Source organism: Bos javanicus, chromosome 10, assembly GCF_032452875.1.
Source record: "Bos javanicus breed banteng chromosome 10, ARS-OSU_banteng_1.0, whole genome shotgun sequence".
Lineage (NCBI taxonomy): Eukaryota > Metazoa > Chordata > Mammalia > Artiodactyla > Bovidae > Bos > Bos javanicus.
Window position 1 is genome coordinate 67,511,574 of NC_083877.1, and position 24,999 is coordinate 67,536,572.

General features: G+C 40.4%; 2 protein-coding genes across 18 annotated transcripts in view; one reads left to right on the forward strand and one right to left on the reverse strand.

Moving 5' to 3' along the window:
* Nucleotides 1-812: 812 nt before the first annotated feature.
* Nucleotides 813-13,843, reverse strand: LOC133255241 (collagen alpha-1(I) chain-like). Its single transcript, XM_061429767.1, has 4 exons — nt 13,655-13,843; nt 13,431-13,589; nt 12,720-13,321; nt 813-11,708 (listed from the first exon to the last, which is right to left on the reverse strand). The coding sequence occupies exons 1-4, from the start codon at nt 13,841-13,843 to the stop codon at nt 11,654-11,656; spliced, it is 1,005 nt and encodes a 334-aa protein (XP_061285751.1). The 3' UTR covers nt 813-11,653.
* KTN1 (kinectin 1) overlaps nt 12,881-24,999 on the forward strand; it is a 112,785-nt gene continuing 100,666 nt past the window's right edge. For 12 of the 17 annotated variants that reach the window (XM_061428968.1, XM_061428973.1, XM_061428971.1 and 9 more), the window contains exon 1: nt 12,881-12,968. The gene's annotated coding sequence lies outside the window, so the exon portion shown is untranslated. Of the gene's footprint in view, nt 12,969-13,688; nt 13,751-13,886; nt 13,975-24,999 lie in introns of those variants that run through there. The other 5 variants (XM_061428969.1, XM_061428974.1, XM_061428976.1 and 2 more) reach the window with 2 other exon arrangements.

Genomic DNA, 24,999 nt, shown 5'->3' on the forward strand with positions numbered 1-24,999 from the left:
CCATGCTCTGTGGGCTCCATATTATTCTGGATGCACTTGCTTGATTTGCATGGGGGAAAGACTTCATGGTTCTGTAACTTAAAAAAAAATACTTATTTAATTATGGCTGTGCTGGTCTTCTTTGCTGAGCATGGGCTTTCTCCAGTTGGGGTGAGTGGGGGCTATGCTCTAGTCGCAGCTTGGGCTTCTCATTGTGGGAGCCTCTCTTGTTGCTGAGGATGGGCTTCAGGGCATGCGGGCTTCCATAGTTGTGGCACGTGGTCTTAGCTGCCCCTAACTTATGGAATTGTCCCAGACTAGGGATCAAACCCATGTCCCCTGCATTGGCGGGCGGATTCTTAACCTGGATTACCAGGGAAATGCCATATAAGTCTTTAATCCATTTGGAACTGATTTTTGGTGTATGCTGTAAAGTAGGGGTCCAATTTCATTTTTTTGCATATGGATACCCTGTTTTTCTAGCACCATTTATTGAAGAGTATCTTTTCCTCATTGTATATTCTTGGTACTCTTGTCAAAGATCAATTCACCATATATGCATGGATTTTTTTTCTGGGCTTTCTATTCTCTTCCTTTGGTCTACATATCTGTCTTTATACCAGTACCATGCTTTTAATTACTGTAGTTTTAAAATATATTTTGAAAATATATAGTTTAAATATATTTTCATCTTTGTTCTTTTCCAAGATTGCTTTGACTATTTGGAATCTTTGTGGTTCCATATGAATTTTAGGATTTTTTTCTATTTCTGTAAAAAATTGCCATTGAGATTTTGATGAGGACAGCATTGACTCTGTAGACTTCTTTGGGTAGTAGAAACAATTTAATAATATTAATTCTTCTAATCATACAACTCAATAGCAAATAAACCAAACAATGTGTATTAAAAATGCACAAAGGACTCAAACAGACATTTCTCCGAAGAAGATGTACAAATGGCCAACAGGTACATGGAAAGATGCTCAACATCATTAATTAGCAGGAAAGGCAAATCAGAAATACAATGAGATACCACTTCATATTCAGTAAGATAGTTATAATAAAATAAGACATATGATTTTAAATGTTGGTGAGGATATGGAGAAACTGGAACCCTCATCTATAATTGGTAGGAATTAGTGCAGCTCTTGCAGAAAACAGTTTGATAGTTCCTGGAAAGATTAAACATAATTACCATAAGAGGCTAGCAACGCTGCTTCTAGATATATACCAAAGAGACCTGAAAACACAATTTGTACACAAAATTTGCACACAAATGTTCGTAGCAGTGTTATTTAGCCAGAAACAACTCAAATGTTCATCCGTTGATAAATGGATAAATTAAATGATATATTCACAAAATGCAATATTATTCAGTCAAAAAAGGGATGAAGTACTAATTAATGGTATAACATGGATGAATCTTGAAAAAATTACGCTGAGTAATTTTTTACTCAGCGTAAAAAATTACTGAAAGAAGCCAGTCACAATTCACATTTTGTATGATTCTATTTACATAAAATGTACAGAATAGGCAAATCAATGAAGACAGAAAGTAGGTTAGTAGTTTTCAAGAGCCAAAGGGCTTCGGTGGAAATGGATATTCATTACTAATGTCTATGGGATTTCTTTTTGGGATATTGAAAATATTCTAAAATTGACTGTGGTGATGGTTTTACAACTGAATATACTTAAAATTATTGGCTTGAATACTTTAAATGGGTGAATCGTATGATTTGTGAATTATATTGCAATAAAATATATATATTAATTATATACAACACACATGGAATCAACAAGAAAGGAACAAGAAATACATTAATTTTTAAACATTTTATTTTAGCCCCAAACCATATCAATGACCATTTATTCTCCAATAGTTTGATGTAGGGTTAACATTTCTCTGAGTATAAGTTTAGTGATTGAAGTTCCACATTGCTTTTCTTGCATAAATCACACTGAAAAGAGTTGCATATGATTTCCCTTATACTTTTTTCTTAAAAGATAAATAAGAAATTAAAGACATTAGCAATGTAATTGCAAAGGTCTTTTAGATTTTTTTCAAGGTCCTTGTAATCTTTTGTATTCATCTCACACACTCCTAATTTGTTATAACAGCTTTATTAAAATAATTCACACACTATAAAATCACCCCTATAAACTGTACAATTTAGTGGGTTTTAATAAAATTCACAGTTACACACACACACCTATTTTGACATTAAAATTTGTATTTACCACTCTTTCCAAAGTAATAGACACAGTTTTAATAAACAGTTCTTTTTGCACTCAGTATTTGATTAAATCATGTAAATGCAGTCACAGAAATTTGACTTGAGAAAACATAACTGACCCTTGGTAAGCATCCTCATTCACCAGCATAGATGTTCTTGGGTGTTCTAGTGTGTGGCCTTTGGCACAGGTGTTGCAAAGCAGTGAATAGTACAGAGAGAATGGAGAGAGCCCCTGAGTCTGGAGAACAAGTTAAGAGGAGGCTGGTAATGAGAGTTTCTACTAATCGAGCAAAATGCTCTCTAGAAGCTTGAAGGAAGAAGAAAATCTTATGGCTTCCTATAAGTGGCTTTGAAATGGGTCTGTAATAGATAAAAGCTTTCTCTTCAGAGGAAAAAAAAATGGAGAGATAAAATGAGCCTCAGTATATGGATCTCTGAGCTTCAACAATTATCAACATGAGGTCAGTCTTGTTTCATCATCTGTAGTCCCATGTACTTCCCCCCATAAAAATATGGATACAATTTTGTTTTTATTATTTCTCTTCCAAATGGAAGAGTACTTTAGGTACAGCAAAACACTAATCTAGCAACACAGCTCAATGAAAGTTTACATATGTATATACCAGTGTAACTATCACTTGGATCAAGACAGAATGTTCTACCTCATAACGCTGGGAAAAAAACATACAGAATATTCTTAGCTTATTGGGAGGTTTCTTAATGTCCCCTTTTAGTCCTCACCGCCCCACTCCACAAGATAATCACTATTCTAATCAGTCTCACTATAAGTTAGTTTCACCTGTTCTTAAACGTCATGTAAATGAATGGTATAGTGTGTCCAGCTTCTTTTAATCAATGTCATGTCTATGAGATTGATTTACATGGTTGCATATAACAGTAGTTTGGTTTTTTTTATTGTTTTATAGTATTTTATTATGTGGATACACCATAATAAAGATTATTTTATTGGTTTGTTTAATTTTTGGTAGTTTAAAAAGTTTATTTTTTACTTTTTTAATTTTGACCCATGTGTCTTATAAAATCTCAGTTCTCTGACTAGGAATTGAACCCTGGCCACGGCAGTGAAAGCACCGAATCCTAACCACTAAACCACCAGGGGACACATTATTTTTTAGTCCATTTTACTGTTGATGGACATAGAAGTTGCTTCTAGCTTTTCCGTGAAGCTTCTCATACATGTCTTTTGGTGCATATATGCACTCACTCCTGTTGGGTATATTTATTAGAGTGGAATTTCTGGTTGTAGAGTATAAACATATTTAGCTGTAAGTACTATAAATTTCCCAAACTGTTTGTACCAATTTATACTCCTACTAACTCCATCTCTGGCAGTTGGTGATGGACAGGGAAGCCTGGCGTGCTGCATGTAGTCCATGGGGTTGCAAAGAGTCGGACATGACAGAGTGACTGAACTGAACTGACTGATACTCTCACCACCGAGTGAAGGCAGATCTTTCAGTTGCTCCACATCCTTGCCAACATTTAGGATTGCTGGTCTTCAGGGGTTTCAGAAGTGTAGTGGTAATCATTATTCCTTTTCCATTTTAATTTCTTTAAATCAGATAATATGTTTATTATTAAAGTCCAAGAGGATGTAGTTAAGTTAAAATGGGAGTCATTAGAATGGGCCCAAATTCAGTTGACTAGGTCTGACCTAGAAGAGGTCAGAGCACAAGTGCACAAAAGACCATGTGAGATCATAGTAAGAAGGTGCCTATCTGCAAGCTGAGGAGAGTCCTTAGGAAAAGCAAACCTGGTGACAATTTTGATCTTGGACTTCTAGCCTCCAGATTGTGAGAAAATTAATGTCTGTTGTTTAAGCTGATCAGTCTGTGATATTTTGTTATGGAAAACCTAGCAAACTAATCGGAGAAGGCAATGGCACCCCACTCCAGAACTCTTGGCTGGAAAATCCCATGGACCGAGGAGCCTGGAAAGCTGCAGTCCATGGGCTCGCTGAGGGTTGGACACGACTGAGCGACTTCACTTTCACTTTTCACTTTCCTGCTTTGGAGAAGGAAATGGCAACCCACTCCAGTGTTCTTGCCTAGAGAATCCCAGGGACGGAGGAGCCTGGTGGGCTGCTGTCTATGGGGTCACACAGAGTTGGACACGACTGAAGTGACTTAGCAGCAGCAGCAGCAGTGAACTAATGCATAAGGTAAGTGAATATCTAATTTTATAAGAAACTCTTCTCTAAAGTAGTGTGTCATTTTGCGTTTTCACCAGCAATGTATGAGAGTTTCGGTTGCTCGGCGTCCTTGTCAGCACTTGGCAAAATCTTGCTAGGTGTGCTGTTGTTACTGTTGTTCGGTTGCTAAGTCACGTCCGACCCTTTGCGACCCCATGAACTGTTGCATGCCAGGCTCCTCTGTCCTTCACCATCTATCAGAGTTTGCTCAAACTCACCATTGAGGCGGTGATGCTATCTAACCATCTCATCTTCTGTTGCTCCCTTTCCCTCGTCTTCAGTCTTTCCCAGCATCAGGATCTTTATCAAGTAAGTGTGCTGAGGGATCTAATTATGTTTTAAGTTTGCAATTCCTTAGTGACTTAATAACACCGAACACCTTTAATTCTTATTTGCCAATCAATGTAGCTTTAATTTTCAATTTTCTGATAATTAGTTACAGTGGACATATATCTATATGATTATTGGTCATTTGGATAACCTCATTTGTAAAGTGCCTATTCAGGTATTTTGTCTGTTAAAAAACAGGATGTCTGCCTTTTCCTTTTAGAGTTGTAGGAGCTCTTTACATATTCTGGAAATAAGTATTTTGTTGGCTATATGTATTTCAAATATCTTCTCCCAGCTCTACCTTGCATGTCACTCTCGTAATGATGTTTTTGATGCAAAGAAGTTCTTCATTTTAAAGAAGTGAGATTTTTAATCTTTTATGTTAATACTTTTTTCTCTTATGTAACAAATGTCTATCTCAAGATTATGAAGATATTCTCCTATGTTTTCTTCTAAAAACATTATTTTAATTTTCATATTTAGGGGTACAATCTGTTTGAAATAAGGTTTTTTGTGTGTATATGATGAGGGAGGCATCACACTTTTCTTGACCAATTGATCCATTACTAATTTACTGAAAAAAATGTATAAAAATGTTTATTTATTTAATATATTCTTTATTGAATGAACGATTCTTTAAATTCTACAGTGCTTTACAAGCTTCAAAAGTGTCACACAAGTGATTTCTATGGTTCGTAATAACCCTTTTTTTTCTCCTTCCCCTATACTGCCTCTTTCCCCTCCCCTCTCCCCACTGGTAACTAGTTTGTAAGTCTGATTCTTTTTTGCTTCATTCACTAGTTTGTTGTAGTTTTTAGATTTCAGATATAAGTGATATCATATAGTATGTGTCTTCTCCTGTCTGACTTATTTCACTTAGCATGATGCCCTCCAAGTCCATCCATATTGCTGAAATGGCAAAATTTCCAGAACGTGTAAAATTTAAACTATAGACAATATGTGAGGAATGGAAGGTGGTAGTATTCCCACATGAGGGACTGGAAGGCAGTGCCACAGGAGTAATATAATTAGGAATGAGTAAGTAGGGTTATAGAAAACTTTAACATTCAAAAGTATTGCCTATGAAAAATATTAAGTCCTGAATAGGCCTCCTTCCACCCATCCTCCCCCAAAATTCAGAACACGTGGTCTGATGTGGATCATACATAATATGTGGACTACACTTTGGGAAATGCTAGTAAAGGCATGGCAGGTACTGTAGGTCTCTTTCCTTTTTAGCTCATGTTGATATAATTACTTTAAAAACTCTGTGGACTTCCCAAGTGTCCATTTATAATCTATTTTTCATGATATAAAAGTCAGGGGACTTCCCTGGTGGTTCAGCGGCTAAGACTCCACGCTGCCAATGCCGGGGGCCTGGGTTGGGTCCCTGGTGGGGGAACTAGATCCCACATGCTGCAACTAAAGATCCCATGTGCCTGCCGCAAATAAGACTGGGTGCAGCCATATGAATAAATAAACAAATATTAAGGAAAAAAAAAGCCAGGCCCATAAATCTCTTTCAAATAAGCTATTATCTACCTTGGACTCTCTTTGAAGTTGTGGTGGGATAATGGCTTCAGATTTTTAGAAGCCCCACTGTTTAAACAGAGAACATCTGCAAGGTAGGCTCTTAAAAATCCTTAGAACTTCTGTCTGTCTGTAAGGATCTAATCTGCTCCACCTTAAACCTCTCTGACTTTTTGCTAAAGAATCTTGTAGTTCTAGCCTAGATTTACTTTCTGCTCTGAAGTCATTTGAAGATTGTTCGCCATCAACAATAGATTCCTACAACTGATGGGATAAGATTAACTACAAAATTTATGAAAAGAAACTGGAAGGAAGTTTAGGACTCATTCAAACCTGATGCTTTGTGTAATACCTCAGTTGTTGATTTGTACTTCTTTCAATCAAAACATTTTTTTCTTTTTCAGAGATATGCTATTTCCCTTTTCTCAATACTAAATAACTTTTGCCAAAAGTATTCATTGAACTTTCCAGTGGCGTATCTGTGCTTGGATCTGAGCTGTTCACTAATCTTGACATTATATCCTCTATTGCGAGGCTAGAAGCTGAAAGCAGTTTGTTACTGTTGACCTTTATGCTCTTGTAATTTAGTTTCTTTTCAATCTCCTGAACCAATGGGAATTCAGATCTCTCATAACAGTCCTGATGCACTCAGTAGAAGAAATACAGTTATAGAAAAATAAAATTTAAAGTCAAAGAAGGAAAAAAGTAGTAAACCAAAAATCTCTTTCATTGGCCTTTAGCTGACAGTAGACATCTCCTTTCTCTCCTGGTAATTTCACAGGAGGTAGACTCTGAGTTTCTAAGTATGATGAATATTTCTTGATTAGTATTTAAATTCACAGTTCATTGTTTTTTGAAAATTCTGCTCTTCTTTATTGTTGTCCTTGAAAAATCAGAAGAACTGATTCATAAGAGCATAATACAAGACTAGCAATCTATTTACCCCATTATATGGCTGAGGGTAGTACCAATAGAGGTTTTGTGGGAGGGATTGTTTTATCTCAGTTGTTTCTGACCTGAAATGAAATAAATCTTAATCTTGAGTTCTACTCTGTGATTGGTGCTGTAAGCTCAGTCCATCTGTGAACAGATCTTTTAACAATCACTGATGTCATTACCCAGACACAATAGAAAATGACAGTGATGCTCAATACTTAGAAGATTAGGGTACCCCACCAACAAACCCCCATTGAGAGTGACTTCTGATGAGATACGAAAGAACACTGAGCTTTTTCTAGAAAAGTCAGAGCTCACAATCATACAAGCAAAAAATAAATTATTGGATTAAATGGGTAAGTATAATTTTTGGTCAGTTAAGGAAATGAATGCTTGGTGAACATGACATATCATAAACTAAAACAAAAGTAAAAAGGCTTAAATAACAGAGCATTGCAAATGAATATGAAATATTTGGGTTGGATTAGATGATTTCTATCATCCCTTGCAGATCTAACATAAATTTTTCATACTGCTGGAAAAATTAATGAGAATTCACAAAAAAAGATAAAGATCAGAGTACCACATTCATGTCCTAGAAAATATGGGACAATATGAGTAAAGAGCACACATTAGCATGACAGTCAGAGTTTTCCCTTCAACTTGCCAAGAAAGCACTGTCCCCAAAGACATGTAAACAGGATGTTTGTGAAGAGAAGCTAGTGAATGAATGGGCAAGCCATTGTCAGATGGTTCCCTCTGGGATACAGAATAAGCCCGGGTGTCATCAAGGATATATTTTGGGAGAGTAGTTGGGCCTGACATAAACAAGATCCACGCTACAGCAAATGTGTTGAATTATTTCAATGTCTCAATAAGGTGATCAGCTGTCCCAGAATTCCTGGAACTGGGGGGTTTCCTGGGATATGAGACTTTGAATAACAAATGTGGGAAAATCTCAGGCAAACTGATAGAATTAACTGCATTCAGCCCAAATAGAACTATGCTGTGTCGCTGCAGAGATCAGAAGCCAAATTTTTAGAAGCAGATGATTAAGTAATCTAGCCCTAACTCTAACCCTAATCCAGACAGAGAAGAAAAACACAAAACTCGAGGAGCTTCAGGCTGGAAAGAAGGAAAAGAGGGGCCAGAAGAGCCATGTGGTGAGGTTACCGAGATTAAGGAAAAAAAAGCCTTACAGGAAGTAATCAGCTGTGATGTGTGACAGAGAAGAGTTAGTAGCAGGGAGATCCTCGGTGACTTCAATGAGAGGTGTGTCAGGATCCAGTTGGGGCAGAAGCAGAAGTAGGTTCCTGGAGTATAAGCAGTGAGTGAATGGGTAGTGAGAATACAGTCAAGTGAGTTGCTTACCAATCTACCAATCAATCAAAAACCTGGTTTTGAAGGAAATGGGTAGATAGGGTGATCTGGAGTTTGAAAGAACTGTTTTCCCCCTCATTTAAGTGGAGAGATTCCTGAATACACTCATGACTGATGAGAGGGAAAGGTTGAAGATTCAGAAGGAAAGGGCACTGCTGATGGACTAAGGTCCCCAAGGAGGCCCAGAGGGCTCACATCCAGAAGTCTGTGTCATGAGAGTTGGCATTCAGAGGAATTCTACAGCCTTCACAGACTAACGATTCACAATGGAGCTTGTAGTCTATTTATTCACTCTCACAAATACAACATTTCCAAAACAATGTATGGAAGTAACAAAAGGTAGCTTTTAAAAATTGTTGACCTGGATCAAAGGAAATTGGTAAACTGGAGATGTGGCCCGAAATAAATGGAACAAAGCCTGGGAAAGGTTAATTACAGGGTTGTCGTAGTATAGGGAGGAGAAAACACTGGGCACGGACTGACTGGGATCTTAGAGTTATCAAGAGGAGCTGAATATGAGCAAGCAAATAGAAGTGTGGTTTAAAAAAAAGGCACTTTTCTGTGGGACACATATTTTTGAATGCATGATTTATATTCAAACACCTAACATGATGCTGTGCATGTTGCAAATATTGCTGACTTGGTTTGATTTGTTGCTACTGATCTGCTCTCACCAGGTCATGCTCTTAAGAATTATTTGGGCAGCAGTGGTGACAGTTATGCTGAAATATCCATGTTCTCTTGCCTGACTCCTCAGGCTGAGGTTCCTCCCTGCAACTTAGCTGCTTGGGGTGAAGCTTGTACAAACAACAGTGGTGAAAGAGAGCAACTTTTTTTCCCCTTTGTGTGACTAAGTTGCCTTCATGTTGACCACATTTTAAAATTTAGGGCTCACTGAACAACTAATACTAATCAACTGAGCTAGCGGCTCAGCAGTAAAGAATCTGCTTGCCAATGCAGGAGATGAAGGAGACACGTGTTCAATCCCTGGATCAGGAAGATCCACTGGAGAAGAAAATGGCAACCCACTCCAGTATTCTTGGCTAGAGAATCCCATGGGCAGAGGAGCCTGGTGAGCTATAGTCCACAGGGTGGCAAAGAGTCTGGACACCACTGAGTGGCTGAGCATACACGCATGCTACACAGGTAGCTTTACCTCCCTAATCAATCCTGCCCAAGTTTCCCTGCAAAGGCCCCAGTTATGTCTCAGGATTGTACAGGCACAGTGGAAACTCCCTTCTGCTGAAATAAGACTCTAAGATTTCTTGCAGCTATTTAGGAGTGGAAGTAAGATGTGTTGCTTATCTATTACTGTATAACAAACTATCCAAAAGTCATAAAAAATTAAATACAGTCAGAAATTCAAGCAGGGCTTGGCTGGGTAGTTTTTCTGCTCCATGAACTACTGACTGGGATCACTTTGTGGTATTTAGCTTGTAGCATGGATGGTCTGGGGTTTCTAGAAGCCTACTTTCGTATGTTTGGCACCTTGGTGGAGGCAGTTGGAAGGCTGTGCCCAGCTGGTCCTCTCTTCCTCCCCCTGTAGTCTCAAGGCCTTGCCACATGGTCTCTCCAAAGAGGTAGCTGGACTTCTCACATGGCAGCTTAGGGCTTTAAGATCAATGGTTCTAAGAGACAGCAAGTGAAATTGCCTGTCTCTTACAATCTGGGCCCAGAAATTGACACAGTGTTAACTTCTGGCATACCCTGCTGGTCAGGACGGTCACAGAGGCCCCTCAGAATCAAAAGGAGGGACACTGATCCCACCTCTCTATGCAGAGTGGCGAATGATTCACGGTCACCTTTAGTCTGTTATGAAAGAATTTGAATGCCATATGCTTGAAGAGATTTTACGTGAACATGAACAATGCAGATCTCTGATAAGCAGTTAAGTGCCAGATACTTTGTTAGGATACCTGGTTATTTCTAGATCTGCAGTTGTAGCTGTCTGTATGAACGGCCCCACTCCACTATTTGGGTGGAAAAGGTGGACCTGGAATCTGGTTTTTACTTTTAATTCTGTGAAATGCTTCTGTTATAGTTTCATCTCTGCCATCCCTTCACTGGTGAAGTTGGAGATGTAATCTGTTACTCATGTACTACTCAAATCTCTATATAATTCACCACTTCTGGGAAGTCTTCCCTAGACAAAACAGGAATAGCCTGCTTTCTCTCTGTCTGCTAGAGATACGTACTGTGAGTCTTTAAAGCTTTTCCAAAATTAGAAAAAAGAATTATTACATGTTAAAAATTGGAAGGTACTCTCCAAAAAATTGTACTTTGTTAAAGAGGTGGGGGGAATACTCTTTAGTTAACAGTGTTACACTTTATCATTTTCAATAAAATTTATTTTCTAAGTTGTCACAGCTAGAGATAGCTCAGCTACTGGGAGTGTTAATCCTTTTTAGCAAGTTAGTTGCTGTTTCGGTAACACTGAGGGTAGTAAGCAGCAACCAAGGTTAATTATATCTGTTTAATTATAGTTAATTATATTATATTTCAAAACTTAGAGGGTAGGTCTTAATTCCTAGTAGGGTTTACCATGCATAACATTTCTAATAAATCTTTTTGATTTGATGTGGATAAATATGAACTTTATAATAAGGAATGAAGCACACAGTCACTTCCTTTTAAAAAGCCAAAGTTCAAAAACTCAGAGAAGTTGGAATAGCTGATACATTTACACTTCTTTGTTTCAAACTACAGAACACAAAAATAAGTGATCCCTGAATATAAGAAGTGGCATATTTGCTGTAAACATGCCTCTAAGCTCGTTTCTGGTCTTATGTACAAGTGTACCTAAAAATTACTGTCTCTAAAACGACACTGGGCTTTAACAGAAATCATAAAAATTATAGAATTTAAAAATTCTAACCTAAAACCTGCTTTAGTACCAACCAGAGGAAATTAGACGGTTATTGGTAGGGTAATCAAGAGTCCTTAAACTCCTTTTACAGAAATGATTTTTCCCACCTTTGTAGTAAGAGACTAATGGCTTCTCTCTTCAGTGAAGCTGGATCCTTTATCACAGGCTCAGGAGACAGCCCGCGGCTTAGAGACAGACTGCTTTGAGGACGTTGGAACCGCCGAGGTGCTGAGTAACCCTACTGAGAAAGAAAAAAGAGGAGGCGCTTCCGGAGTTAAAATAAGACAGAATGCATCATTGGAGAACACAGTGGCTGAAGGACTGGCAGAATTCTCAACAGCTCAGGCTACCACATACTGTTCAGTTTTCGTTTGTACTTTGGAGGGTCTTTAGAAACCTCTGACAAAAAAATAGAGGTACAGTACCTTTTTAGCCAGTCAATACAAAGGAAACCCTGTTGGTATAGGAACTGTTCTGATGTTCATTACTTAAAAATTGCTCGTTCCCCTTTGTCAGTATGGAGGGGGAGGTGTTAGTGATGAGTCTTAATTTTTTGTATCCCTATCCACCCTCTAAAAGCTTTTGAATTATTTTGAGCGCTGATAACATTTGAGGAGAGTTTGTAGTGTTTTGTGTATGTTCTGTACAATGTCTGGCATTCTGCGAGAAATTGATAAGCAGTAAATAATAAACACATCTCATTCGCCAGTGGACCAGAAAGATCGCTGTCATTCTTTTAGCAAAGAGCAAACTAATAGGCAGGAATTCTGGCCAGCCTCTCCTTTCCGTTACAGCTTCCAGTTATTTACCCAGGCTTAAGGAATGGCCACCGGTTGGCAGACACAACAGCTTCACAGTATTTGCACACAATTTATTTAGGTCGGCTTAAAATCTTTCTCTTTGACGCCAGGGTTGTCCGACGAATTCAGAGAGAAACTCTGGAGACAGAGGGATGGAAGATTTCGTTTTCCAGTGATTTCCGAGGAGGAATCTGGGACGGGCTGGGTGAAATCGAGTACCATTTGCTTAAGGTTAAAAAAAAAAAAAAATTCCAGTCTGGGGGGCCAGGTGGTGCTTCGGTAGGAGGGCCATGCAAGACGAAACCAGCTTTGGAGGAAGGACGCGGGGGGTGGGGGTTCCTGCAAGAAGAGAATTCCGCTGTGCCTCGAGCGCCCACCCTCCACCTGGCTGCGGGACGTTATCTCTGGAGAAAAGCCCTGGAATCCCGAGCCCGCCGGACGCTGGGACTTACCGAGTGCGCGGGAGAGCGCGCGGGGGCCGAGGCGGCGACGCCTGTCCCTTTAAGGGGCCGGTCTCCGGGCACCGCCGGGGCCCAGACGCCGGGACGTGCCGGGGCCGCCCCGCCCCGAAGCCGCCCGTTTCCTGCCGGGCGGCGCGACGGCACCTGAGCAACTGCGGCGGCGGCGATTCGGAGCGGGCGGCCGGGGCTGTAGAGCCGGCGCCGCCGCGTGTTCCCGGTCTCCTTTCCCGGCCGCACAGGGTAAGGGAGAGCAGGCCGCGCCGGGCCCGGGCTCCGACCGCGGGGACCGCGGAGGGGGGAGGGCTGCGCCGGCCGCGGGGTGCCGGGCCGACGGGAGGGCCGCGCCGGGCGGGGGGCGCGGCCGCGGGGTCCCGACACCACCCGCCGCCGCCCCGCCGTAGGCCTCGGGCGCCGGGTCGTCTCCGCCGCCGGGCTCCAGCTTGGGCCCGGCTGCCGGGGCGGGCGGGCTCCGAGGGGCCTCTCGGCCTCACCGGGCCGCCCCGGCCCGACCTCGGTTCCGCCGCGGCGCCTCCTCGGAGGACGTCTCCCGAGGGCGAGGTCGGCGGGAGAGGGCCCTGGGGTGACCGAGGAGCCTATTTTTAGCCAGGCGTGAGGGCCCCCGGGAGGGAAGGCGGATTACCGCCTCCTCGGCCGGTGGACGGAGGGAGCGTGTCCCCGGCGGCGGCCCTGGGCCACGCTTACGCCATGCTGGAATTTCAGCCCTCGCCGCTCTCGGGGTGCTTGGGGAAGCAGCGCTCGTCCGTGCTCAGGCCCCCTCCCGCCGACCAGTGCTTGTCCCCGGGCCCCGGAGTGGGGCGGTTGAGGATGGGAAAGCAGCGTGAGGGGAGAGTTTGGAAAAATCTGGGGACCGCCCGGGAGAAGGGGGAAGTTATTCTTCCTCTCCCTGAGGGGTGTGTCTTCCTTACGGATTCTCCCTCCTCTCTTCGGTTATCCAACAAGGAGATTTTTGGCTTCGGGGACCTCGACAGAAAACCTAACCTGCAGTCTAGAGAAGTCGTACGGTAATCAGACGTGGGCAGTGCTGCCCCGCGCGTCGGTGGTGAAGGAGCATGTGGGTACCGGAGACAGACAGCCCCAGGCGCGGGGAGCCGCATCCTAACCTCAGCTAAGCTGCACCCTGATTAAATTCAGGAACGGGTTGTTTAATACTAGCTGTTCTTTTTGGGAGGAAGGACGAATCTTAAGTTCATGGTTGGGCCTATTCCAGGAGAGGATTCCTTAGCAGGTATCTTAATAAGCACTGCTTAAAAAGCTGCAGTTGGAAGTTAACTGTTCAGAGTTAAGGGGTTTTTTGAGATGCTTTGTGGAAACCCTTGAGAAATTTAGACAACCGTTTTCTGCTAAAGATAAACATCTTGAGGTGAATGAACTAAACACCCTAAATTGTGTAGGACTTCTCTTAAAGTTTGAATTCTTGGTTAATTAGGTTGTTCTTTTCACTACTTCACCTAGCAGGCGAATGGTATCACTGTTTCCAGCTTGGCTGAACTAGTTGCTGCTGAGACTGGTATGATTGTCCCAAGAATAACATCAGAGTACTCTTAAGTTGATCTGTTTTGAGTAGACATGCCTTGCTATAAATACTTTTCATATTTAATGTGTTATCTGAGAAGTGGCCCCCACCCCCACCCCCGTCTCCGACCCCCCACCTGCTCTTCTTTAAGGATATAACAAGAAATAACTGGGTTTATTGTTTGTAGATTCTAAGGAAAATTCATTAATTCATCCTTTCCCCCTGCCTCCAACATTGAATTAGAAATGTCTCTTTTAATTTTGCAGCCTTTAGCAGTGTAACTGTCTATCAGATGCACTTAAAGAGTGAGGCATTCTGTTTACCTTTCTGAGATTCATACTGAAACTTATAACAAAGCCTGATGAAATTTTTTCTTAAAAATATTAAGCTCTTTAAAATTATAAAGAATATTGAGTATTGTATAACTCTTATGGGATCAGGGTCAACATTATGAAGAGCCATTAATTTACCATTTTGTTTCCACTTTAGTTTTTTCTGTATCCTTTAATATCATAGTCTCTTCTGCTTGATGCAGATGTTTTCTTGATTGTCTCACTCCAAGCCTTCTTAGAGTTTATAGACGTTAATCTGCTTTTAGTAGGGAGAACATTCTAATAATTAGATATTAAATGGCAATCAATATGACATTTATGAAGGACCTGAGGTTAGTGAAGGACAGGGAAGCCTGGTGTGCTGCAGTCCATGTGGTTGCAAAGAGTGGGAGGCGACTTAGCGACTGAACAACATGAATAAATAAAGTTGAGTTTCATTGTTTCCTCTTTCAGTATTTGTGAACATGACTTTGTGTGTTCTGATCTTAGAAATGTAGTTTATGTACAAAGCACAGGTAAAACATTGGTTTAGATAAGAATAGAAGCTTTTTTTCCCTATAAACAAAATTAAGCAGAAAGGGGGAAAATTATTAGTATCATGACTAAGGAGTTTGATTTAACTTAACCTTCTGTATCTGAGCTCTTGAAAGAGAAAAGTAATGGCAGTTTATAACCGTTTGCATGCCAGGCTATTGAATTGGTGTTTTAAAGTCCACTCCCCTACCCTCAGTCTTTGAAATACATTGTAGCATAAGCCATTTAGGCTCTTAAAATTAATTTTTAAAGTGGTATAGGGTTTTAATTGGTTTTATCTTAAAAAGATGAAATAGGTAAAATAGTATACTTTTAGTTTTTGTTATTTAGTCAATAAGTTGTATCAAATCTTGTCTGACTCTTTTGCAACCTCATGGACTGTAGCCTGCCAGGTTCCTCTGTCCATGGGATTCTCCAGGCAAGAATAGTGGAGTGGGTTGCCTTTTCCTTCTCCAGGGGATCTTCCTGACCCAGAGATCGAACCCGCGTCTCCTGCTTGGCAGGCAGATTCTTTACCACTGAGCCACCTGGAAAGCCCATACTTTTAGTACTAAGAATAATTTCAGTAATGACTCTATTAGGAAATCTATTATTTCTAGGAAATGTGTAAGATGAGTTCACTTCTTTTTAAAAAAGTTATGATTTTAGTATTTTACCTATCACTTTACTACAGTTAAGAATTTTAACCTCACGTCAAGTTTCAGCAAAGTGATTTGTATACTACATGGGACTTACACAAAATGAATTGTTTATACTCCCCTTCTTCCAGGGTATTGCTTTTAGGGTTTCTCTTCTTACTAATTACTCTCCTTATTTAGTCTTTATGATTCGTCCTCACTCTTGAAGTGCTCTTGGTTCACTTTACTTTCTATATTCCTCTGATGATCTCATCCAACGTCATGGCTTTAAATACCTATATGCTGATGGCTTCCATTTTTATATCTCCAGCCCAGACTTACCTCCTGTGTTCTGTAAAACCTGTTCTGAATTTCCTTTTGGATGTGAAGTAGTAAACTCAAACTAAAATTCCATGTTCCTCTTTAAACCTGCCTAAGGTGCAGTGTAATCTGTCGTACTAGATGACAGCTCTGTCCAACATTCAAGTGAAAAGAAAATGGAATCATCCCTGACTTATTCATACTTGGTATTCTTGGCTCAGTCTTATTTTGAAAATATATCCAGAATCAAGTCACTTCTTACTACCTCCATTGCTCACTAGGCTAGTCTAAACCAGTCTTCTCTCTTGTCTAGATTTCTGCAGTTAAGTTCCTGATGGGTTTCTCTGCTTCTGTCCTGGCTCTCTGCAGTCTTTTTCAGCAGAGCAACAAGATCATAACTCTGTCTTCAAAAATCCTGCAGTGACTTCCCATATGCATCGTAAAATCTGAAGTCCTTATGACCTACAAGGTCTTACAGAATCATCCTACTCTCCGCATCTCCCCTTGCCTCTCCCAGGATAGCGACTGCTCCGCCTCCTGCTTATTTGGCTCCAGTCCCACTGTCTTAGGGACTTTATGCTGGTTGTTTCCCCTCCTTGAATCACTTTTTCTGTGAGGTATCTCTATGAGCCATTCACTTGTCTCCTTCATACCTGCTCTTTAATTGTTTTTCAGAAGTCTGCTTTCCTGCTTAAAGCTGCACTTCCCTGCTTATGATCCCTGTTCTGTTTTCCATAGCGATTGTCACCTTCCAACAAGCTCTAAAATTTGCTTGTTGATTTTGCTTATTGTCTCTTTTCTCTGCTCCCAGACATACTATACTGTAACCTCTATGACAGGGCTTTTTGTCTGTTTTGTTTATTGATGGATCCCAAGAATTGCTCAGTGGTAAAGAATCCGCCTGCCAATGCAGGAGAAATGGGTTCAATCCCTGGTTCGTGAAGATCCCCTGGAGAAGGAAATTGCAACCCACTCTCCTGTTCTTGCCTGGGAAATCCCATGGACCGAGGAGCCTGGCAAGCTACAGTCTATGGGGTTGCAAAAGAGTCAGACGCAACTTAGCAATGAACAACACCAGTGGTTTAGGGCAGTGCTTGGCACATAACATAATCTCAATAAAGATTTTTTAAAATTTTGTTTATTACAAGTGAATTAAAATCTATATCTCCTGCAGGGTTTTTCTTTTTTTTTTTTTTTACTGTGATGCATATCTCAGTTTTGGACACATGTGGTTTTCAGTTTGCTCCTTTCCTATGAGCAGACAGCACAAGAAAAATGGCTGGGAACCTTTGGGAACACCTTGATGGAGGAAGGGATGTTGGAGTTGTGGTGGAGACCTTACCTGTCCCATGTGATTAGGATCATTGGTTAGGTCTTTTAAAAAGTTGCTTAAAGCGAGAACTCAAGGTATCTGTGCACTTGGTTTTAACTTTAAGCAGGTACTTTTATTTGCCTCTCATTTTATTTGGATCAATCTCTTGTCTTTGAGTAGAGGTCTCCTGATCTTTTTGCTATGCATCATACCCTAAGAGCATTATCTATGATTTCTAGTATTCTTTCTTTAAAAAGTAAAATGAAACTTTCAAACTTCAAAATCATTCTGGGTTTTTCCAATCCTTATTAAGACCTTCCAAAGGATTTAACTTAGTTTTGTAGAAATGAAAGCTTGATCTTTATTCTGTCATTTAATTGATTTATAGAAATAAAATATATAAGTGAGTAGGTGTTAGCCAGAGCATTTAGCTTTCTGTAGACACCAGCCCCTGTATTTTTAACCAAGGGGACAAATGTCATTTAATTCAGTGAGAGGTTCTTTAAGATAGCTTCTATATTGAATAGTTCTCACAGGATCCTAGCTGTCTACCATTACTAGTGGAGAATGTCATTTATCCACATTTATTTTGATTCTCAGTGACATCTGCAGTTACTTATCAGAACTTATATGATTTTTAGTAATTACATTGTATATCAAGAGCCTTGATGATGTGCTACATTCTCACTGGAAAATGTGTGATGATTATTATTTATTCTTATACATGAGTCACTTAAGTTGCCAAGGAAACAGTCTGGTCTGAAAGTCAGTAGTAACTAGGAGACCTGTAGGTCTTAGACCTTATTAACTAAACTTCTGTGCAAGTTTCTTGTCTGGAGAATCCCATGGACGGAGGAGCCTGGTAGGCTGCAGTCCATGAGGTCGCTGAGGGTCGGACACGACTGAGCGACTTCACTTTCACTTTTCACTTTCATGCTTTGGAAAAGGGAATGACAGCCCACTCCAGTGTTCTTGCCTGGAGAATCCCAGGGACGGCGGAGCCTGGTGAGCTGCCGTCTATGGTGTCACACAGAGTTGGACACAACTGAAGCGACTTAGTAGCAGCAGCAGCAGCATGCAAGTTTCTTATTTTTCAGTTCTTTAATTGTGTAGTGTGTGGTGTAAGTGGATAAAGTGTGGGTGCTAGGGAGTCCGAAGAACTTGGCTTTGAATTTGGCTTTGCTTCTTAAAACCACTTACTGTATGTGTAGATTTACCTGCCCAAGACTCATTTGCCTTGCTTATTTTATCTTAGTAGTTGCTACATAAGTGATAGCTAACATTAGAGTGCTTATTTGCTGTTTAAGACTTTGTAAATACTTTATGTATAGTATCATATTGACTCCTCTCCACAGCCTTATGAGAGAGATGGTATTTGATGGAAACAGTGGAGGCAGGTTAAGTAATTGTCCAAAGACACAAAGCAAAGAAAAGGAGGAACTGGAATTTGAACTAGATATTCTGACTCTAGAGCCCATTCTCATCCATTGAGCTGTTTTATAAGAATGTTTTCTGGAAAAAAAAGAAGCACTGTTCATGTGCAGTTGTCTTTTGTTAGGTATTATAAAATTTCATTAAGGTTATAAAGATTTCTTTCCCATGGAGCTAGAGGATTAACTCTGAAAGCTAGTGACTTAAATTTGAGGACCTAAAGTTTTCCAAGGAGAGAAAATAGTAAAAGCTACTTAAAACCAAATGCTATAAAATATTTTATATAGAAAGCAGTAGGTAGACTATTATCTTTTTAATTTATAAGAAATTTTTTCAGTCTTAATTCCTATGTATGTGCATTATAAGTTACTGCCATGTGATCTTGTAGGCATTGCTCAGTGGTTATTTTGGAAAGGCCAACCCTGATCATCAAAATACATGTCCTCTTTGTCTGAGCTTTACATTTTTCTTCATTGCATTATCAGTTATTACCTAACATCATAAAGCTGTGACCAACCTAGACAGCATATTAAAAAGCAGAGACATTACTTTGCCAATGAAAGTCCATCTAGTCAAAGCTATGGTTTTTCTAGTAGTCATGTATGGATGTGAGAGTTGGACTATAATGAAAGCTGAGTGCCCAAGAGTTGACGCTTTTGAACTGTGGTGTCGGAGAAGACTCTTGAGAGTCCCTTGGACTGCAAGGACATCCAACCAATCAACCCTAAAGGAAATCATTCCTGAATATTCATTGGAAGGACTGATGCTGAAGCTGAAACTCCAATACTTTGTCCACCTGATGGGAAAAACTGACTCATTTGAAAAGACCCTGATGGCTGGGAAAGATTGAAGACAGGAGGAGAAGGGGACGATAGAGGATGAGATGGTTGGATGGCATCACCAACTTGACGGACATGAGTTTGAGTAAGCTCTGGGAATTGGTGATGGTCAGGGAGGCCTGGCGTGCTGCGGTGCATGGGGTCGCAAAGAGTTGGACATGACTGAGCAACTGAACTGAACTGATAATTTATGCTTATTTATTTATTTGTTTGATATCTGTTTCACCTGTAAGAATATAAGCATTATGTGGCAGAAACTTTGTCTTGTTCACCACTGCGAACTGTGTTTTTGGTACTTAGGTACTGCTCGCCAGATTTAATTTTTTTAAAAATTAACTTATTTTAATTGGAGGTTAAATACTTTTCAATACTGTGATGGTTTTTTGCCATACATCAATGTGAATCAGCCATAGGTAAACATGTGTTCCCCCCATCCTGAACTCCCTATTCAACCTCCCTCCCCACCTTAACCCTCTGGGTTGTCCCAGAGCACCTGCTCTTGGTGGCCTGCTTCATGCATTGAAAATGAGTGAATCAGTTGTCTGATGTTTGCAAACGATTGGGACTCATTGAGCCTTCTGCTTTCCTTGTCATTTGTGCCATCCTCCTCCTCCATTAGCATGACTAGTTGATTTACATGGAATGCCATGTAAAGTGAGACTTCAAGAATAAGGGTTTCAAGTTGACTCTTGGGAGGGGGATGGAAAATAAAATTTAATACACGAATTTCAGCAAAAATACTTCTCTGCTTAGTAGCAGTTAATCTTAATTGATCAGTAATGTAAGTTTTCTAAGTGAAATATGTACATAAATTATTTAGTGATTGCATATGTCTAGATCTATTTATCTTTGAAATAAATTTGAACAAGCTACATTGAAAGCTCCTCAATGTTCTGAATGCTGTGTTGTTGAACACTTATTTCCTTAAATTTTAAAAATCCACACACCGGTTGAATTTATGTGCTTCTGGACTGTACTTGTTTACTTTATTGGGAAATCATGCTTATTTGAAATGTGTTCTATAATTATTTTACATAGTTTTCATAACCTGGATGTCTCAGGTGGCTGAACGTGATTTCTGTGAAGTGAATTTCTCAAGCTTCTCGTATAATTTGGTATTTTCATTTCTGGGTATAGTTTCAGTTACTGTGGTGTATAATCCTTTTTTGTATTTTTTTTTTCCTAAACACTATAAATGGGATCCTTCTGTATGAGTTTATTTGCAACTTCCTTTTTCCCCTCAACTTTATTGTCCTAATATTTTTCTTCCATGTTATATATAACTTTGATTCATTCACTTTCACTTCTACATGGAATTTCATTGTATGTATATTTTCTAATTTATTATCTGTTGATGGACATTTGGGTAGTTTCCAGTCTTCTTTTACTATTATAAACAATGCTGTTATGAATACCTTGTATGGCTCTGTTGGTGCACTTGCATCTATACTGTCTCTAGGTGGTGTTTTAAAAAATTTTTTTGTTCTTAAAATAAGAAATAACTTTCACATTATGAGACTCAATACATTATCAGATATAAACATATATAACTAAGTTTCTTGGGGGGAAAACCCTATGTGTTGCTGCTGCTGCTGCTAAGTCGCTTCAGTCATGTCCGACTCTGTGCGACCCCATAGACGGCAGCCCACCAGGCTCCCCCATCCCTGGGATTCTCCAGGCAAGAACACTGGAGTGGGCTGCCATTTCCTTCTCCAATGCGTGAAAGGGAAAAGTGAAAGTGAAGTCGTGTCTGACTCTTCGCGACCCCATGGACTGCAGCCCACGAGGTTCCTCTGTCCATGGGATTCTCCAGGCAAGAGTACTGGAGTGGGGCTCCATCGCCTTCTCCGCTATGTGTTGCTAGTTTGTTTCATTAAAAGTACAATTGCTAATCAAGACCTACTAAGTTGATTTTTGTTACCTACTAATGTGTTGAGATTAGCAGTTTGAATGAATTGTTTTGGACCTTATATCTCGCTTGGAGTGGAACTGCTGAATTGTAGGAGAGTTTCATTTTCAGCTTTAGGTAGTGCTGAGTTGTTTTTAGGTATAATTGTAGTACCAGTTTATTCTCCACATTCTTGCCTATATAGTTGACCCTTGACCATCTTGGGGGGTTAGGGACGTTGACCCTCTGTGCAGTCAGAATTCATCCTATAATTTATAATTGGCCCTCCATATCCCCTGTTTCTCTCAAACCGTGGTTGGGTATCTGTTGTGTTATACTGAGGTAGTTACTATTGAAGAAAATCTGTGAATCAGACCCTTACATTGCACTCCGGTGTTGTTTAAGGGTCTACCTTACATAGTAATGGTAAATAATAAAGTTAGACAGCCGGTTGGGCATGAATTGATATCTTGTGGGTTTTGCATTTTTGCTTATGAGTGGAGATGTATTTTCCAAAATTTGCTGGCCATTTTTGTTTCCTTTTCTCAGAAATGACTGTTGGGTTTTTTTTCTTTATTTTTTAAAAATAATTTTTGGTTGTGCTGGGTCTTCGTTGCTGTGCATGGGCTTTCTCTAGTTGTGGGGAGCAGGGCCTACTCTTGGTTGAGGTGCGTTGGCTCCTCCTTGTGCTGGTTTCTCTTGTTGCAGTGCACAGGCGCACGGGCTCGAGTAGTTGTGGGTCGCATGCTCTAGAGCAAGGGCTCAGGAGTTGAGGTGCACAGGCTTAGCTGCTCTGTGACATGTGGATCTCCTCGGTCCAGGGATTGAACCTTTGTCCCCTGCGTTGGCTGGCAGATTCCTGCCTACTAGGTCTATACAGTCATCAAAAACAAGACCGGGAGCTGACTATGGCTCAGATCATGAAATCCTTATTGCCAAATTCAGACTGAAATTGAAGAAAGTAGGGAAAACCACTGGACCATTCACATATGACCTAAATCAAATCCGTTACGATTATACAGTGAAAGTGAGAAATAGATTTAAGGGACTAGATCTGATAGAGTGCCTGATGAACTGTGGACGGAGGTTTGTGACATTGGACAGGAGACAGGGATCAAGACCATCCCCAAGAAAAAGAAATGCCAAAAAGCAAAATGGCTATCTGAGGAGGCCTTACAAATAGCTGTGGAAAGAAGAGAAGTGAAAAGCAAAGGAGAAAAGGAAAGATATACCCATTTGAATGCAGAGTTTCAAAGAATAGCAAGGAGAGGTAAGAAAGCCTTCCTCAGTGATCAGTGCAGAGAAATAGAGGAAAACAATAGAATGGGAATGACTAGAGATCTCTTCAAGAAAATCCCAGGTACCAAGGGAACATTTCATGCAAAGATGAGCACAATAAAGGACAGAAATGGTATGGACCTAACAGAAGCAGAAGATATTAAGAAGAGGTGACAAGAATACGCAGAAGAACTGTACAAAAAAGATCTTCACGACCCAGATAATCACGATGGTGTGATCACTCACCTAGAGCCAGACATCCTGCAAAGTCAAGTGGGCCTTAGGAAGCATCACTATGAACAAAGCTAGTAGAGGTGATGGAATTCCAGTTGAGCTCTTTTAAATCCTAAAAGATGATGCTGTGAAAGTGCTGCATGCAATATGCCAGCCAATTTGGAAAACTCAGCAGTGGCCACAGGACTGGAAAAGGTCAGTTTTTATTCCAATCCCAAAGAAAGGCAATGCCAAAGAATGCTCAAACTACCACACAATTGCACTCATCTCACCTGCTACCAAAGTAATGCTCAAAATTCTCCAAGCCAGGCTTCAGCAATACGTGAACCGTAAATGTCCAGATGTTCAAGCTGGTTTTAGAAAAGGCAGAGCAACCAGAGATCAAATTGCCAACATCTGCTGGATCATGGAAAAAGCAAGAGAGTTCCAGAAAAACATCTATTTCTGCTGTATTGACTATGCCAAAGCCTTTGACTGTGTGGATCACAATAAACTGTGGAAAATTCTGAAAGAGATGGGAATACCAGACCACCGGACCTGCCTCTTGAGAAACCTGTATGCAGGTCAGGATGCAACAGTTAGAAATGGACATGGAACAACAGACTGGTTTCAAATCTGGAAAGGAGTTCGTCAAGGCTGTATATTGTCACCCTGCTTATTTAACTTCTGTGCAGAGTACATCATGAGAAACCCTGGGCTGGATGAAGCACAATCTGGAAATAAAGATTGCCAGGAGAAATATCAATAACCTCAGATATGTAGATGACACCACCCTTATGGCAGGAAATGAAGATATTAAAGAGCCTCTTGATGAAAGTGAAAGTGGAGAGTGAAAAAGTTGGCTTAAAGCTCAACATTCAGAAATCTAAGATCATGGCATTCAGTCCCATCACTTGATGGCAAATAGATGGGGGAACAGTGGAAACAGTGGCTGGCTTTATTATTCTGTGCTCCAGAATCACTGCAGATGGTGACTGCAGCCATGAAATTAAAAGACGCTTACTCCTTGGAAGAAAGTTATGACTGACCTAGACAGCATATTGAAAAGCAGAGACATTATTTTGCCAACAAAGTTCCGTCTAGTCAAGGCTATGGGTTTTCCTGTGGTCATGTATGGATGTGAGAGTTGGACTATAAAGAAAGGTGAACACCAAAGAATTGATTATTTTGAACTGTGGTATTGGAGAAGACTCTTGAGAGTCCCTTGGACTGCAAGGAGATCCAACCAGTCCATCCTAAATGAGATCAGTCCTGGGTGTTCATTGAAAGGACTGGTGTTGAAGCTGAAACTCCAGTACTTTGGCCACCTGATGTGAAGAGCTGACTTATTTGAAAAGACCCTGATGCTGGGAAAGATTGAAGGCATGAAAAGGGGATGACAGAGGATGAGATGGTTGGATGGCATCACCGGCTCCATGGACATGAGTTTGAGTAAACTCCGGGAGTTGGTGATGGACAGGGAGGCCTGGTGTGCTGCGGTCCATGGGGTCGCAAGGAGTCGGACATGACTGAACTGAACTGAACTTAGGGAAAGTCCTTGTTTTTCTCTTTGATAGGAGTTCTTTTATGTTCAGAATACTAATTTTTTGCTTATCACACATCGCAAATGTCTTTTCCCACTTTGTGGTTTGTGTTTTTCATTCTCTTATGGTTTCTTTGTTAATAAATGTTAAACCTTTTAATTTAGTAGAATTTCTCAGGATTTGTGTTTTATACTTTGTGTCTTGTTTAAGAAATCCTTTTCTACCTCAAGGTTGTAAAGATATTCTTGCATGTTGTCCTAGGAAGTTTAATGTTACATCTCATAATTCTTTCTCAGGAGTTGATTCTTGTTTTTTCCCTTTTGTGCTGCTGGTGTATTTTCTCCAAAATTCCACTGCTTTGCATTTCAGTTTGTTTTTTTAAGTAGTAAAATGTGTGAATTTAGTAGATACTTTTGAAATAAATCTTT

What these genes read in the sequence shown, in the direction of transcription:
- LOC133255241 (XM_061429767.1), bottom strand. Translation starts at nt 13,843, where the DNA reads ATGCGGCTCCCCGCGCCTGGGGCTGTCTGTCTCCGGTACCCACATGCT. An exon ending in GGCTGAAATTCCAGCATGGC is followed by an intron (nt 13,322 to 13,430) that starts GTAAGCGTGGCC and finishes GGCTAAAAATAG; the next exon opens with GCTCCTCGGTCACCCCAGGG. An exon ending in CGCGCTCTCCCGCGCACTCG is followed by an intron (nt 11,709 to 12,719) that starts GTAAGTCCCAGC and finishes TTTCTTTCTCAG; the next exon opens with TAGGGTTACTCAGCACCTCG.